We start from the raw sequence: 14,170 nt of genomic DNA, 5'->3' as shown, positions 1-14,170 counted from the left end.
CCAGAAGTGCACGAAGGTTCCCTTTTCTCCACAACCTCGCCAATACTTGTTGCTTTATTGATGATGGCCATTCTGACAGGAGTGAGGTGGTATCTCATTGTGGTTTTAATTTTCATTTCTCTGATGAGTAGTGACATTGAGCATCTTTTCATATGTCTGTTGGCCATCGGTATGTCCTCTTTGGAGGAGTCTACTGAGTTCTGCCCATTTTTTAATTTGTTTGTTTTTTTTTTGGTTGAGTTGTATGAGTTCTTTATAAATTTTGGATATTAACTCCTTATCAGATGTATCATTGGTGAATATCTTCTGCCATTCAGTAGGCCTTTTGTCTTGTTAGTGGTTTCCTTTGCTATGCAAAAAACTTTTTAGTTTGATATAGTCCCATTTGTTTATTTTTTACCTTTTGTTTCCTTTGCCTGAGGAGATGAATCAGAAAAAATACTACTAAAAGCTATGTTACAGAGTTTGCTGCCTATGTTTTCTTTTAGGAGTTTTATGGTTTAGGATCTTACATTTAAGTCTTTAATTCCTTTTGAGTTTATTCTTGATTATGCTGTAAGAAGGCAGTTCAGTTTCAAATTTTTGGTATGTATTTGTCCAGTTTTCCCAGCACCATTTATTGAGTAGACTGTGTTTACTGTATATTCTTGCCTTCTTTGTCATAGATTAATTGACCATAAAGGCATGTGTTTATTTCTGGGCTCTCTTTTCTGTTCCATTGATCTATGTGTCTGTTTTTATGCCAGTACCATGCTGTTTTGATTACTATAGGCTTTTAGTAAAGTTTGATAGCAGGTAGCGTGATACCTCCCATTTTGTTCTTCCTCAGGGGTGCTGTAGCCTTTAAGGTCTTTGGTGATTCTGTATCAATTTTAAGATTATTTGTTCTAGTTGTGTGAAAATTGTATTTTGATAGGGATTCCATTGAATCTATAGATTACTTTGGGCAGTATGAACATTTTAATGATGTTAATTCTTCCTATCCATGAGCGTGGTATATGCTATCATTTATTTGTGTCATCTTCAGTGCCTTACAGTTTTTTGAGTATAGATCTTTTATCTCGTTGGTTAAATTTATTCCTAAATTAATTTCTTTGATGAAATTGTGAATAGAATTGTTTTCTTAATTTCTCTTTCTGATAGTTCATTATTGATGTATAAAAATGCAACTGATTTCCGAATATTAATTTTGTATCCTGCTACTTTAGTGAATTAATTTATCAGTTCTAATAGTTTTTTGGTGGAATCTTCTAGGGTTCTCTGTATAGTATTTCTAATTAGAAAAATTTTCTGTCTGTAGCTATAAATAATGTTTCATTCCTGTTGCTTTCTGTGTTGTTTGTCATTTTTTTCTTGATAGTTTCATCAGAGATTTTTTTTATTGTGCCAAAAAATGAGATTTTAATTGATTTTCTTTAGTGTATGTTTTTCTGTTTAAGTTATTGCTGTCCTTTATTATTTTCTTTTATGTTTCTTCGCATTTACTCTGATATTCCTATTCCAGCTTTTTAAGACCAATTTTTAGTCCATTAATTTTGTCTACTTACTAGTATTTAAGAATGTCCCTCTAATTACCACTTTGGTTGTTTCTCACATATTTTGATATGTAGTATTTTCATTATCATTTGGTTCTAAGTGTTTTAAAATTACTTTATAATTTTGTATTTGATTTTGAGTTAATTTCCTTGGAAATGAGGATCTCAAATGTATCTAAATTGCCTTGGGGGTTGTGGTCAGAAAACAGGTATGCTACCAATCCTTTTGATATGTTGTGATTAATTTCCTTTAGGGCCTGGAATATAATCTCCCTAGAATTTTGTTCCCCAGGCCTTACCCACTTTCATCTCAGCCTAGTAAAAAGGAAACTTTCTGTTTGGGTCTATTCTCCCTTATAAAAGTCTAGAAAATGCCTTCAAGGTAAAAGCTGGGGTCAGTGTGGAAGCTCACCTCTCCTGCTCTCTCTTGCTGAATTATCTCAGTCTCTCCTTGCCTGCGTTGGTTGTTCTTTAGTGTCTCCACACAGTCCACAGTCATGGTATACGAGTATATTTGTCTGGTTTGTGTCTGGAGTCACAGCCAGGGGTGAAGAACCCATAGTTCTGCTCATGGTAAGTTTGGAAATGATTTTCAGGGCCGAGGAGCTGCCCCTGTAGCTTTCTTGAGATAATGATCAAAAAGATAATGAGTACACGTAAGAACTTTGCTCAGGGTGTCTGATAGACTGATTTGAGTGAATAACAGTTAAGTCTTCACAAATTTAATGATGAATGAGGGATTTTGTTTTGAGTACTATGCATTGAAGCAGAAATTGGGAGTGGATAGCATACTTCTCTTTCATATATAAGAAATTTTGCCTTAATCATGGTTTGAGGTTTATTCATGCGAGCTTATATTCACCTTCTGCTTGGAAAAAGCCATATGGTCTCTAATGTTCATTAATTTTTAAATAGATTTGATGTTCTGAATGCTGTAATTTGTGCTGGAGGTATAGATATAAAGTTTTTTTGTAAAACTGAGCAAATCAATAATATTGAATATATATATATATATGCGTATCAGGTAGCTGTTGTCAGAATAATGCTTCATGTTATAGGTTGGGTTCCTGGGAAACAGGCTCTGAGATGGAGATTTTCATGCAACAAATTTATTAGGGAGGACCCTTGGGATCAATACCTGTGGAAGAGAAGGGAAGGAAGCAGGATTGAGCAGAGGGAGAAGGTGGGCTATAATACAGTCTGAATGAAGGCCTCAGTTGACTCCATGGGATGCTCTGAAGAGTTGTCTCAAATCAGGGTGAAAGGCTGGGCCTTTACACTTCTGCATTATTGGATGCAGGCTGCTCCAGGAAGAAGGCATGGCCTTATGTGATGAATCTTTCTTAAATTAAGATTATTCCAAAGAGGACCAACAGCTGAGGGCTGTCTGCTCACAGCACTTCCAGCAGTGGCTGAGTGAGTTCTTTATTCTCGAAGAGAAAAACGAAGAGAAAAACACAGTATCCATTATACTGCTCAGAATTTCAGTGACTTATAACAGCAAGCATTAATTTGTTGTACAATCCTCTGCAGATTGTCTAGGATTTTGCTGAACTAGATTAGGTTGATTTAGTTCAATAGAATCCTAGACACTCTGCAGGTTGTGTCCAGATCTCCTTCGTGTGTATTTCGTCTTCTGTTGACAAAAGTCAGTAGCCCAAGAGGGCAAGTCCAAATGCACAAACGCATGTCAGGGCGCTGTTAAGTCATACGTCTAAACATCTCTTGGCCAGTCAAGTCACATGTCTAGGCCCAGCATCAGTGGCGTGGTCCAATGGAGGTCCAGGGGAGGGAGGCAGGATTTGCTAAACGATAACCCAGCCTGCCATAGTGGGATTCTGCTTAATGAACAAAAAATGAGAATTCCACTGCCAAGATTTCATTGTCAGTCTTTCTCCTAAAATACTTCTGTTTGTCATCTCCATCTGTTATGAATGGGATAAAATGTGACAACAACTTCAGTGCTGTTTGGCAAAGAGAACAGCTTGTGCTGAGTTCTCAAGATTTTTAAAATTTAGATGTGAATGGATCTTGTGTGTATCTGTATAGCTATTGAAAAAAAAGGTAACTTGGTAAGTATTTATCTGGAGGAAAGACTCACAATGGAGAAAAGACTCATAAAAAAAAAGTTTTTTTATGTTTAGTTTTTTAAATTCTTTTATCATATTTTAAATTGAGATATACATACAGTAAAGTGTATTACATTTTTACATATGTATACATTTACGTAACCACCATCCGTTTCTAGATAAAGAACATTTTCCTAATCCTGAAAAGGTTTCAAATGCCCCCCTGCAGTCAATGGTTCCTTTCCCAAGTAATGACTATTCTGACTCTTCTCACCATCAATTGTTACTCTTCTTAAAGTTCATATAAATGGAATCAGCCAGTGTGTTCTCCTACATCTAACTTTTCTAGTTTTTATTATCTTACTGATAAACCATAGTCATTGGTTATCTGTGCCTTTCTTAGCTTATAGAAAGACTGTGACTCTTTATTGGCTGTTGTCTCTTCTGTTATAGAAAGAATCTTCAGTGTTTTACTTAAAGCTTTTTAGAGTAAGATTAGACTATAAAAAGTCCATTCAAAAGAGACTGCTAAGTATGTGTCAGAAAAATGGCATCAATACAGACTCCTAGCAAATAATGTGATCCTCTGGTTTCCTTTGTGAAGTTGGTCATTTATTTCAACTGAATTATTCCTTAGGAATTCTGCAGTGCATGTGCCTGATGGGATGTTTGTTTTCTATACATACTGTTTATCACTGCACTCCTCTGAGCTATGGTATACATGTGGGTTTTGGAGGTTTCATAGCTCCTGGTCAGCTGTGAGTTCAACCCATTCTCTCCGTTTGATTTGTGGCACCATGCAAGAGCTAGTCTTCCAAAAGCAAATGCTTTACTTCATTACTCAGTAATACAAACACATTCTGTAAAGAACAGACATTAAATCACTTGAGATTTTGGTCATAATCACTTATAAAAGCTAAGATATTAATCTGGTCTTTGAAGCCATAGTAGATAATAGCTCATCATCAATTTTAAAAGTGCCTATATGAAAAGCATTTTCATTCATCCAACATGAACAAAAGACTGAAAATACATTCATACTTTGAGTGGTTGGTATAATATCAGCTGAGAAAAATTCATTTAATTCTGTCACTTTTGGTTTCAGAGCACCTGTTAATTTGTAAAAATTACGTCTACCTCCTATCAGCACAGTTAATTTATGTAATTATTGATTTTGAATATTTAATCTTTTTAGTTTTGTTACCCATCGTTAACAAAACTAAAATAATCATTTATGGAAATACATTATTAATTGAAGGGATCACTAAATGCCACTGAACTTCTCATTTTCATAGGTCAGATATTTAGAAACAATAATTATTTAGTTTCAGGGATGATATAAAAGTGTGTAACAGTGTATGTACCCTGCAGCTAAACTGCAGAGTCTGTCAAGTGAGAAGGTTGGCTAGAGAAGTGGAGTTTAATTCTGAAGTTTGCAGAGCACAAGCAAAGAATAAAGATTAATTCTACCATTTTTGTAACTCCTGGTGCAGAAGAGTGAGAAGAAATTCACTTGAAAGTTGAAGTTGTTATTCGATGTTTGTGACACATAAAGCAAAAACCACACACGGTCAGTGGTCTTAGCTGTGATTATAACTAGGAAATTGATAGTGAGGTCTTGACTTGCTTTTACTTCGTGGAATCTAATTATTTATTTTAAGTGAGATGTGAACCCTTGTTAAAGCAGTTAGTTACTGTACCTAAACATGTCTACATGTCCTAATACCTGGCTTTAGCTCTGTCAACAAATTCATATTCTATACCTTTATTCAATGTCTTAATGTAACTCAGTATAAATATGTACTTTAATGCATATATTTGCTAATTTTTTCTCTTTACAGATTTTAGTTGATATTTGAGCTTGTTTTATGCTCTGTATAAATAGGGAACTGTCCACTGTCCCCACCAGATATTTAGGGATGACTCACAAACTAAATTTTTGAAAGACTTGTCACACAGATGTGACCCTTCCTCATTTGTGAAAAGTTTAATTAATATCAGAAAATACTTTGTGTTAAAAAAAAGGTGCAAGACTTGACTTTCCTATGTTAAAAAAGCCAACTTATATCATCCTTACCTATCTTTCCTCTTGTGAAATTAGTCTTCAAATCATTTCCCTTTGAAAAATATAGGAAACTCCCACTTCTCTAGCTGTTTCAAGCAATCCTGTTCATCTCTTCTTGGTTTTAATATAATCTCAACCAAGTTACTCTTTTTAACATGAATAGATACTTTTGTTTCTTTAACACTAATGTGTAATTTTGTTTTGTCTTACTATCATTCATAGTTTGTGTTTCCTTTTCTCCTTAATAGTTAATTCTCTTAATCCAACCTGAGAATATTTTTTCACTTTCTGATACATAATCTATTTTTCCCTTGTCAAGGAAGGTTGTGCCAACCTTGTAACATAGCTGAAGTGATTTTGGCATTTTTAACAAAAAGGATGGTGAAACTTACAGGGTTCCCAGTTTAATGGCCGGAAGTCCTAGATCTTCATGGTTAGGTTGCTGTAACAAATGAATACATGTTAAAAATACATACCTTAAAAAGCACAAGCCAACATTTTCTTAAAGCAGTAAATGATTTTTTAAAATAAGTATTCAAATTTTTAAAAGTTTTGTTAAAAAATAAATACTACCTAAGTATATTATTGTTAACTAAGTACATAATGCATTTTGGTATTTGTGTTCTTAAATCGTGGAAGTTTGTATTTATGGCTGATCTTTTGTTTTATTTGTTTTCTTTAGTTTCATGCTATGGATACATTGTATAGACACAGCTATGACTTGAGCAGTGCAATTAGTGTCTTAGTGCCACTTGGAGGACCTGTTTTATGCAGAGATGAAATGGAAGAATGGTCAGCCTCTGAAGCTAGTTTATTTGAAGAGGCATTGGAAAAATATGGCAAAGACTTCAACGATATACGTCAAGACTTTGTAAGTAGAAAATTGTGAACAAAATAAAATGTTGAGGTGGGAATATTTTATTTGTTTTAGAAATCTGAGGGTGGCCGGGTCGCTCAGTGGGTTAGAGCGTGGTGCTGATAACACCAAGGTTGCTTGTTCAATCCCACGTGGGCCACTGTGAGTTGTGCCTTCCTTAAAAAAAAAAAAAGAAAGAAAGAAAGAAAAAGAAAAAGAAATCTGGTAAACCTTGATTTATGTAGCGAGTCTATGACTTAGTAATTTTTATCTGCTCTACATAGAATGAAGACCAGTCTTACGATATTTGTTCTGGGAAGTAATTGTGAGGAAGACCCAAGGTCAGGAGGCCCTGAGTTAGTGAACCTTGGCAGTATGAACTCATCCGCTTCTCTGAGTTCCATGTTTAAAATACAGACAGCTTGTCTAACCATTTGCACTAAACATATCTGATCTCTGCTTTTTAAGCTTGTTGCCCTCCTTTAAACCTTTGATACTTTTCTAGTTGTCTGACTAATTGTTGTGCCTCGATTTGATGTGGGCCCTCAATACGGAAACAACCTGTTTCCTGATGTTGTTGAGTTGATTATCCATAATTTCTTATACCTACTGAGTTTGCTTAAAACAATTACTTTGAATTCTTTTTCAGGCAAGTAGTAGATAATTCATTTCTACTGGATGGATTCATTTACTAGAATAGCACTGTGTTACTTTCTTGCTGTCACGTTTCCTTAATTTTTCATGTTCCTCATAGCCTTGAATTGATGTCTATATTTGATAGAGCAGTCACTTCTTCCATATTTTGCAGACTGGGTTTAGAGGGGATAGGCCTTCAGCAGCAGGTTGAGTGCACGGGCACAGGATGGTTGGGGTGTGATGGTTCCAGCTCCCAGGAAGGCCTGACGGCGTAGTCTGTTCAGCTCCATCAGCTGAGGTCAGTGTTGGTCAAGGTTTTAGGGGTCGTCCTTGGCCAAGGCTGCAGGTGTCTGCAGTGGCAGCAGGGGCAGATTTGAGTGGCAAAGGCTGCTGGGGACCTCCCGATCTTTTTTTTTCTCCCATGGAGTGTGTTATGGCCATGGGGATTCCTCTTGGCAGTGGGTCTTGCTTTGGAGTGCCCTTGTCGTAGCAGTGGTAACTGAGGCATTGGCATGCTTGGGTCAGCCACAGAGCCAGGAGTAGGGCCTGTATGCGCAGAGAGTGACAGCAGTCTGGGGTCTGGGGTGCCTCCTGGCCTGCGGTTTCAGTGGCTCTGGTGCCTGAGATATGCACGTGTGTGGAGCAACCAGAGCTGTGGGGTCCAGGGTGTGCACGGAGTTGAAGGTAGGGGCTGGCAGCCCTGTTCCTGGGATGGTGGCACAACAGTGTCTCTGGGAGGGGCCCAGCAGCATCTCCCAGCGCAGCAGTGACTGTTGGTTACCTCAGTGGCAGAAGGTGCTAGTTTCCTCTGCAGAGCAGGCTGCTGGGGTCCCTAGCAACAAACACTGGAATCCTGGTCTTCTTCGTCTACTCTTTTTTTTTTCTTCAGATTTTTGTTAAAATATAGCTAATATACAGTATTATATTAGTTTCAGGTGTACACCACAGTTGTTCAACATTTGTATACCTAAAGAAGTGATCACCATCTGACCCCGTACCACGCCATCACAATATTATTGACTGCATTCCCTATGCTGTACATTACTTCCCCATGATGTATTCGGGTATTTTTTGTTTTTTTTTTTCCTTTTCTTTTAATTTATTGGGGTGACATTTGTTAGTAAAGTTACATAGATTCCAGGTGTACAATTCTGTATTACATCATCTATAAATCCCATTGTGTGTTCACCACCCAGAATCAGTTCTCCTTCCATCACCATAATGATGTATTTGTTTTATACCTGGAAATTTGGACCTCTTATTCCCCTTCACCTTCCCCCACCTTTTTAATTTTTCAATTACAGTTGACATTCAGTATTTTATATTCATTTCAGGTGTACATCACAGTGGTTAGACATTTATATAATTTACGAAGTGATTCCCTGACTAGTCCAGTACTCACCGGGCACTTTACATCCCTAAGACTATTTTGTAACTACCAGTTTGTACTTCTTAATGCCTTCTTCACCTTTTCCGTCCTGCCTCCTAACCACCCTCACATCTATCACCCTGATAAATCAAGTACCCATCTGACACCATAGTTATTACCATATCGTTGACTGTATTCCTAATACTATACCCTACATCCCCATGAGTACTGTGTAATAACCAATTTGTACTTCTTCATCCCTTCCCCTTCTTCACCCACACTCTAACCCCCTATCATCTGGCAACCACCAAAATGGTTCTATGAGTTTGTTTCTGTTTTGTTTGTTTATTTTGTTCTGTAGATTCCACATATAAGTGAAATCACATTGCATCTGTCTGTCTCTGTCTGACACACTCCACTCAACACAATACCCTCCAGGTCCATCCATCCTGCCACAGATGGTAAGAACCCATTCCCTTTCCTGGCTGAGCACCATTTCATCGGAGTCCTCTGCTTTGAAAGCTGCAGGGATTCTGTCTTGGGAGCTGTTGAGGTCCTTGGTGGCAAAGGCTGCCAGCCTCCTCTGTAGAGCAGGCCACTGGGGCCCTCAGTGACACCCACCTTGTGGCTTACACTGATACCCTCCACTCTTCTTTGTTCCCGCCATTTCCAGATGTCTCAGCTAAGCCGATCTCCATAGTGATCCTTTCTGAGCTGTTATTCATTATTTACTACACAGTGTTGCTGTGACTCTTGGGCTATTTTCATTTGTCAATAGCTGTCTGTCGGGTTTTTTTTTGGTGGGGGAGGGGACCAAGACTGGCATTTCCTATTCCTCTGTCTTGCTGACATCTCTCTCCCTGTCCATTCCATCGTGTCTACTTTGTTGTCATAAAGTTGTTCACAATAGTCTCCTATTTTCCTTTTAGGTCTGTCGGATGGATCTGTAGTGGTGATCCCTCTTACATTCCTGGTAACGGCAATTTAGGTCTTCTCTCCTCTTTCCTCATCAGTCTGGCCGAGGGGTTGATCAGTTTTATTAATCTTTGCAAAGAACCAGCTTTTGGTTTGATTGGCTTTTCTGTTTCATTAGTTTCTGCTTTTGTTTTTATTATTTCCTTCCTTCAGCTTGCTTTGGGTGAATGTGCTTTGTCTTTTCCTAGTGTCTTTTTGTTTGTTTGTTTCTTTCTTATTTTCCAGTTACAGTTGACATTAAATATTGTATTAGTTTCAAGTGTACAGCATAGCGGTTAGACATTTGTATCATTTACAAAGTGATCCCCTGATAAGCCTAGTACCCCCTTGGCACCATTCATAGTTACTACAATGTTATTGACCATATTCCCTATGCTGTACTTCCTAGTGTATTTTTACATTTCTTCTAATGCAGTTATTTATTGGTAGTTTATATTTAGCTAACAATGATTTCAGCTTTGCCTGAAAAACTCTTTACTGTTTTCTTTAAAAATATATCTTATTTTTTCTATAGTTCATTTTTTTCTTTCAATACTCTAAATATATCTGTTTGGCTTATGTAATTTCTGATGAGAATTTCCTGTATATGTCACTGTTTCCTTTTCTTCGTGTTCAGATTTTCTCTTTACTCTTGGTTTTGACCAGTATTACTACTACATTGTGCCTGGATGTGTTTTTCTTTGTAATCATTCTACTTGTAGTTCACTGCGTTTCCCAGAGCTGAGATTTTCTTTTTGTGTTAATTTGCATAATTTGTATTGATTTATCTTCTAGTACACTAATAGTTTTCTCTGTTGTGTCCAGTATATTGATAAACTTGTTAAAGGAATTCTTCAAATTTGATAGCATATATTTTTCTAACATTTATATCTTATTCTTTTTTATGCTTTTTATCTGTTTAAATTCCCCATCTATTCATGTGTGTTGTCCACCATTTCATAGATCCTTTAGTACATTAGTCATTGTTATTTTAAAGTTCCTATCTGATATTTCTAACATTTGGGGCTGTACTGGGGTCTGTGTCTATTGCTTGATTTATTTTTTGAAAATGGGACATTTCATGCTTTTTTTATTGTCATAATTTTGATTGGATGGGGAACATCTTGTGTAAACAACAGCAGAGGCAGAGTTCAATAGTATTTATATTCTGAAATGAGCATGCAGCTTCTCATTCTGGGTCCTCGTGAGGAATTGAGTCTGTCTGTCCATAGTTGGGCCACATTTGGATTTTGTTAGTTACCCTCAGTGTACCACTATATAGGAAGGCCTGAAATTTCCTGTACTTTCTTGACATTTTTGAGCCTCATCGGGCCCCAAAAGGTTAATTGTAAGTTGCCTTGTTCTTGCCAGATAGTCCTCCTCACCTATTAGGAGAAGCCCTCCACCAGACTAGTTTCCCTAAGACCTCACCCAGTCTACAACCTAAAGGGTTTCACTTCCCTGCCAGCCTGAAGAGTTATTCAAACAAGCCAGTCACACCCTCCATGGGAAGCTTCTTTAGGAACCAGGGCACACTTAACCCTCTTTTCCACAAAGCCTCACTTCCATAACCCCTCCTGGCTCACTGCTCCCAAGTGCAACCCCCACGTGACCCTGCATGGTATTCTCCTCCCTTAGGCTGTGAGCATATGACACTGTTAAATTGCTGCCAGTCTCATCTGTTTTGGGTGTCGTGTGCTGTACGTTTGACCATCTTGTGCTGTTTTGAGGGGCAGATCCCTAACTGGAAGTGAATATGAGGTGCTCTGAACATCCGCAGACTTCATTCGTATGCTTCCCTGTGCTTCATGCGGAGCCTGGAATGCCGAGGCTTTTTTCAGTGTTCCTGTCCCAACCTCAGCATGCCAGGTCCTACTGAGCCTCTCCGCATTGTTACCCTTCTGATAGTAGCGTGGGGTTGCTTGTACTGCCTGCAAGGTTCCTGGTGAGGGCACAGAGGGTTTCTGTTGACCTGTTGTAGCCCCAGTCTTAGGCAGGCTTTCTGTGCCCGAGTCTCAGCACAGAGTCCCGCAGCAGTTCTGCTCTCTCTGCGGATCCCTTGTGGCAGCTAGTCTCTGCCTTGGACTTCCCTTCATTGTTGGGGATTCATGGATGGGAGCAAGCTTCCTGCCCCTCTCCAGTGGCAGATGGCTTTTGCTTTGTGTGGAAGAAGGATCTTGGAAGCCAGGGGTTTTCTCTGATACTCTGGCAGCTGACCACCATTTGGTGCACCCACATCACCACCAGTGGAGATTTTCTTGGGTCTTTTGGCTTGTCCCAGTTCTTGCTGCTGAGCACCCTATGGTGGAAAGGGGTGTGTGGGTTCCCTCTGAGCACTGCTTTATTTAGCTTCATCATACAAAATTTGATAATGGTGTATTTTCATTTTCGTTCCTTCAAAGTAGTTTTCATTTTTCCTTTTGATTTCTTTTTTGATCCATGGATTATTTAGAAGTAAGTTCCACATATTTGGTGTTTCTTTCCATATATTTTTCTGATTTAATTCTGTTGTAATCAGAAAACATACTCTGTAAAAAACCCCAATTTTACATTTTTTGAGATTTGATTGATTCTGACCTAGTGTATGCTTTATTATGGTGAATGTTCCATGTGCTCTTGCAAAGAACAGATATTTTGCTGGTTAAATGGAATGTTCTATAAATGCTACTTAGGTCAAGTTTATTGATTGTGTTGTTCATGTCTTCTGAAGCCTTACTGATTTTCTGTCCACTTGTTCTGTTACTTATTAATAGAGCAGTATTAAAGTCTCTAGCTATAATTCTGGATTTTTCTGTTATTTCTTTCCATTGTAATTAGGTTTTTGCTTTAATTATGTTGAAACTCTGTTATTAGGTACATACACATTTAGGATTGTTATGATCTCGTGATAAATTGACCCTTTTATCTTTACGTCATGCCTCTTTATTCATGGTCATATTCTTTGGGGTGAAATCTACTGTACCTCCTATTAATATAATTACTCCAGCTTTGTTTCATTGTTTACATGGTATATCTTATTTCAATCCTCATATTTTTATTTTATTTATGCCCAAAGTGGCTTTTTGTAGACAGAATACAGTTGGATTTTTTAAAACAAACAATCTGACAGACTGCCTTTCGTTGTGGTGTTTAGATCACTCACCTTTATGTAATTGTCAATAATATAATTATCGGCTTAAAACTAGCATCTTGGCGTTAATTTTCCATTTGTCCCATTGCTTTTTGTTCTTTCCCCTTTTTTGATTAATTTTTTATGGTTCCCGTTTTATCTCTAGTAACTTACGAATTAAACCTCTGTTTTGTTTGTTTAGCGGTTTACAATATGCATCTTTCATGTACCGCAGTCTACCTTCCAATCAGATACCACTTAGATCACATAGATTATAAGAATCACGTAACACAGTATGCTTCCAGTTCCTACCTCCAATGACTGTGCTTTTGTTGTCACACAGTATGATTACTGTTTTTTGTTTTAGACAGTCAATGATCTTTTTTAAAGAGTTAAAAATGTCTTTTTTATTATAAATATATAAAATATATATAAATATAAAAATATAAACATATTTATTTCCTTATCGTTATTTCATTTATTGAAAAGCGTGTTACCATTTCTGCCCCTCTTGATTTCTTTGTGTAGATTCAAATTTTTATCACACCATTCGGGGCTCTCTCAGGTTTCTTGCTCTGGCTCAGTTCTTCCTGATGGAGATCTGTGGATTCCCCTTGTGTTTAGAGCCTCCAGAGACGTTCAGCAGTGGTCCTAGCCCACTGTTGACTTTTAATTATTTGGTAAATCTTTTTTTGTTGTTTTCTTCTTACCTTCCTTTTTATTGGTCACCTGCATTTTTTTATGCTCTGCCAGAGTGAAAATAGTTTGTGAGTCCGGTGTGTCCTCAGAGTGATTCTTCTTCATGTGATCAAATCCATTGCCATAGAAATTCCTTTCAGCAAAGGGTGCTTCCTAGCTGTTGTATCATTTAGGCTTCAGTTGCAGATAACAAAATTACAGGTGCTGTTTTGAACAGAATGGGATATAATTTTGGAAATTTAGATGCTTAAAATCATTGATAGGGTTAGTTGAAGTAGGTCTCAGACTGGAATTCAGAACAATTTCACAGAAATGGCCTTATAAGTGCGTTCCCACCTCTGCCCCATATGGAAGCTGGGAAGATTCTTGGTGAATTTCTGCTCCAGGAGTATACTACTTGAACCATGATCTTGGGATCTGGAAACTTTCAGCAGAGCTTTTGGCTCTGGAACAATTTTGTGCTTCCTTGCTCTGCTGCAGCAAAATGATGCCTTGTGTACCATCTTTTCTTAACCGTGCTTAATTCACGTCTGAATTTAGGTCTTATACACATACATTTGACTGGAAGAAATAAATCACAAGGGAGTCTAGGAAATAGAATGTTTGGATTTCTAGCCTATACGTTATAGGACAGTGTACTAGAAGGAAGTTGGAAAGGATACTGAGCAAACCATAATTTGAGTGAGCTAATGTAAGGAGAAAGATATTTATTACAAGGTGTTAGAAGGCTAACAGAACTTCAAGGAGTTTCCAGAGATCCAAGTTTAGATGCTTCACAGCCAGGACTTGTAGCCAAGAGCAATATCTAACCCCACAATGGCAGCATTCTAGCAGAAACCCCATTGCATCTGCTCCCTCTGCCACCAGTCTTGCTTATT

At 37.7% G+C, this 14,170-nt stretch overlaps 1 protein-coding gene across 8 annotated transcripts in view; it reads left to right on the top strand.

Moving 5' to 3' along the window:
• MTA3 (metastasis associated 1 family member 3) overlaps positions 1-14,170 on the top strand; it is a 159,539-nt gene that overhangs the window by 104,242 nt on the left and 41,127 nt on the right. For all 8 annotated transcript variants that reach the window (XR_013994635.1, XR_013994636.1, XR_013994637.1 and 5 more), the window contains one exon: positions 6,352-6,540. Coding sequence is in view for 5 of the 8 variants with exons in the window: in XM_081068721.1 (XP_080924847.1) it covers positions 6,352-6,540 (189 nt within the window). In the remaining 3 variants the exon portion in view is untranslated. The remainder of the gene's footprint in view (positions 1-6,351; positions 6,541-14,170) is intronic.

The sequence above is a fragment of the Rhinolophus hipposideros genome (assembly GCF_964194185.1).
Source record: "Rhinolophus hipposideros genome assembly, chromosome: 12".
NCBI classification, from domain to species: Eukaryota; Metazoa; Chordata; class Mammalia; order Chiroptera; family Rhinolophidae; genus Rhinolophus; species Rhinolophus hipposideros.
The sequence above is the reverse complement of the archived record's forward strand: the minus strand, read 5'-3'. Positions and strand labels throughout refer to the sequence as shown.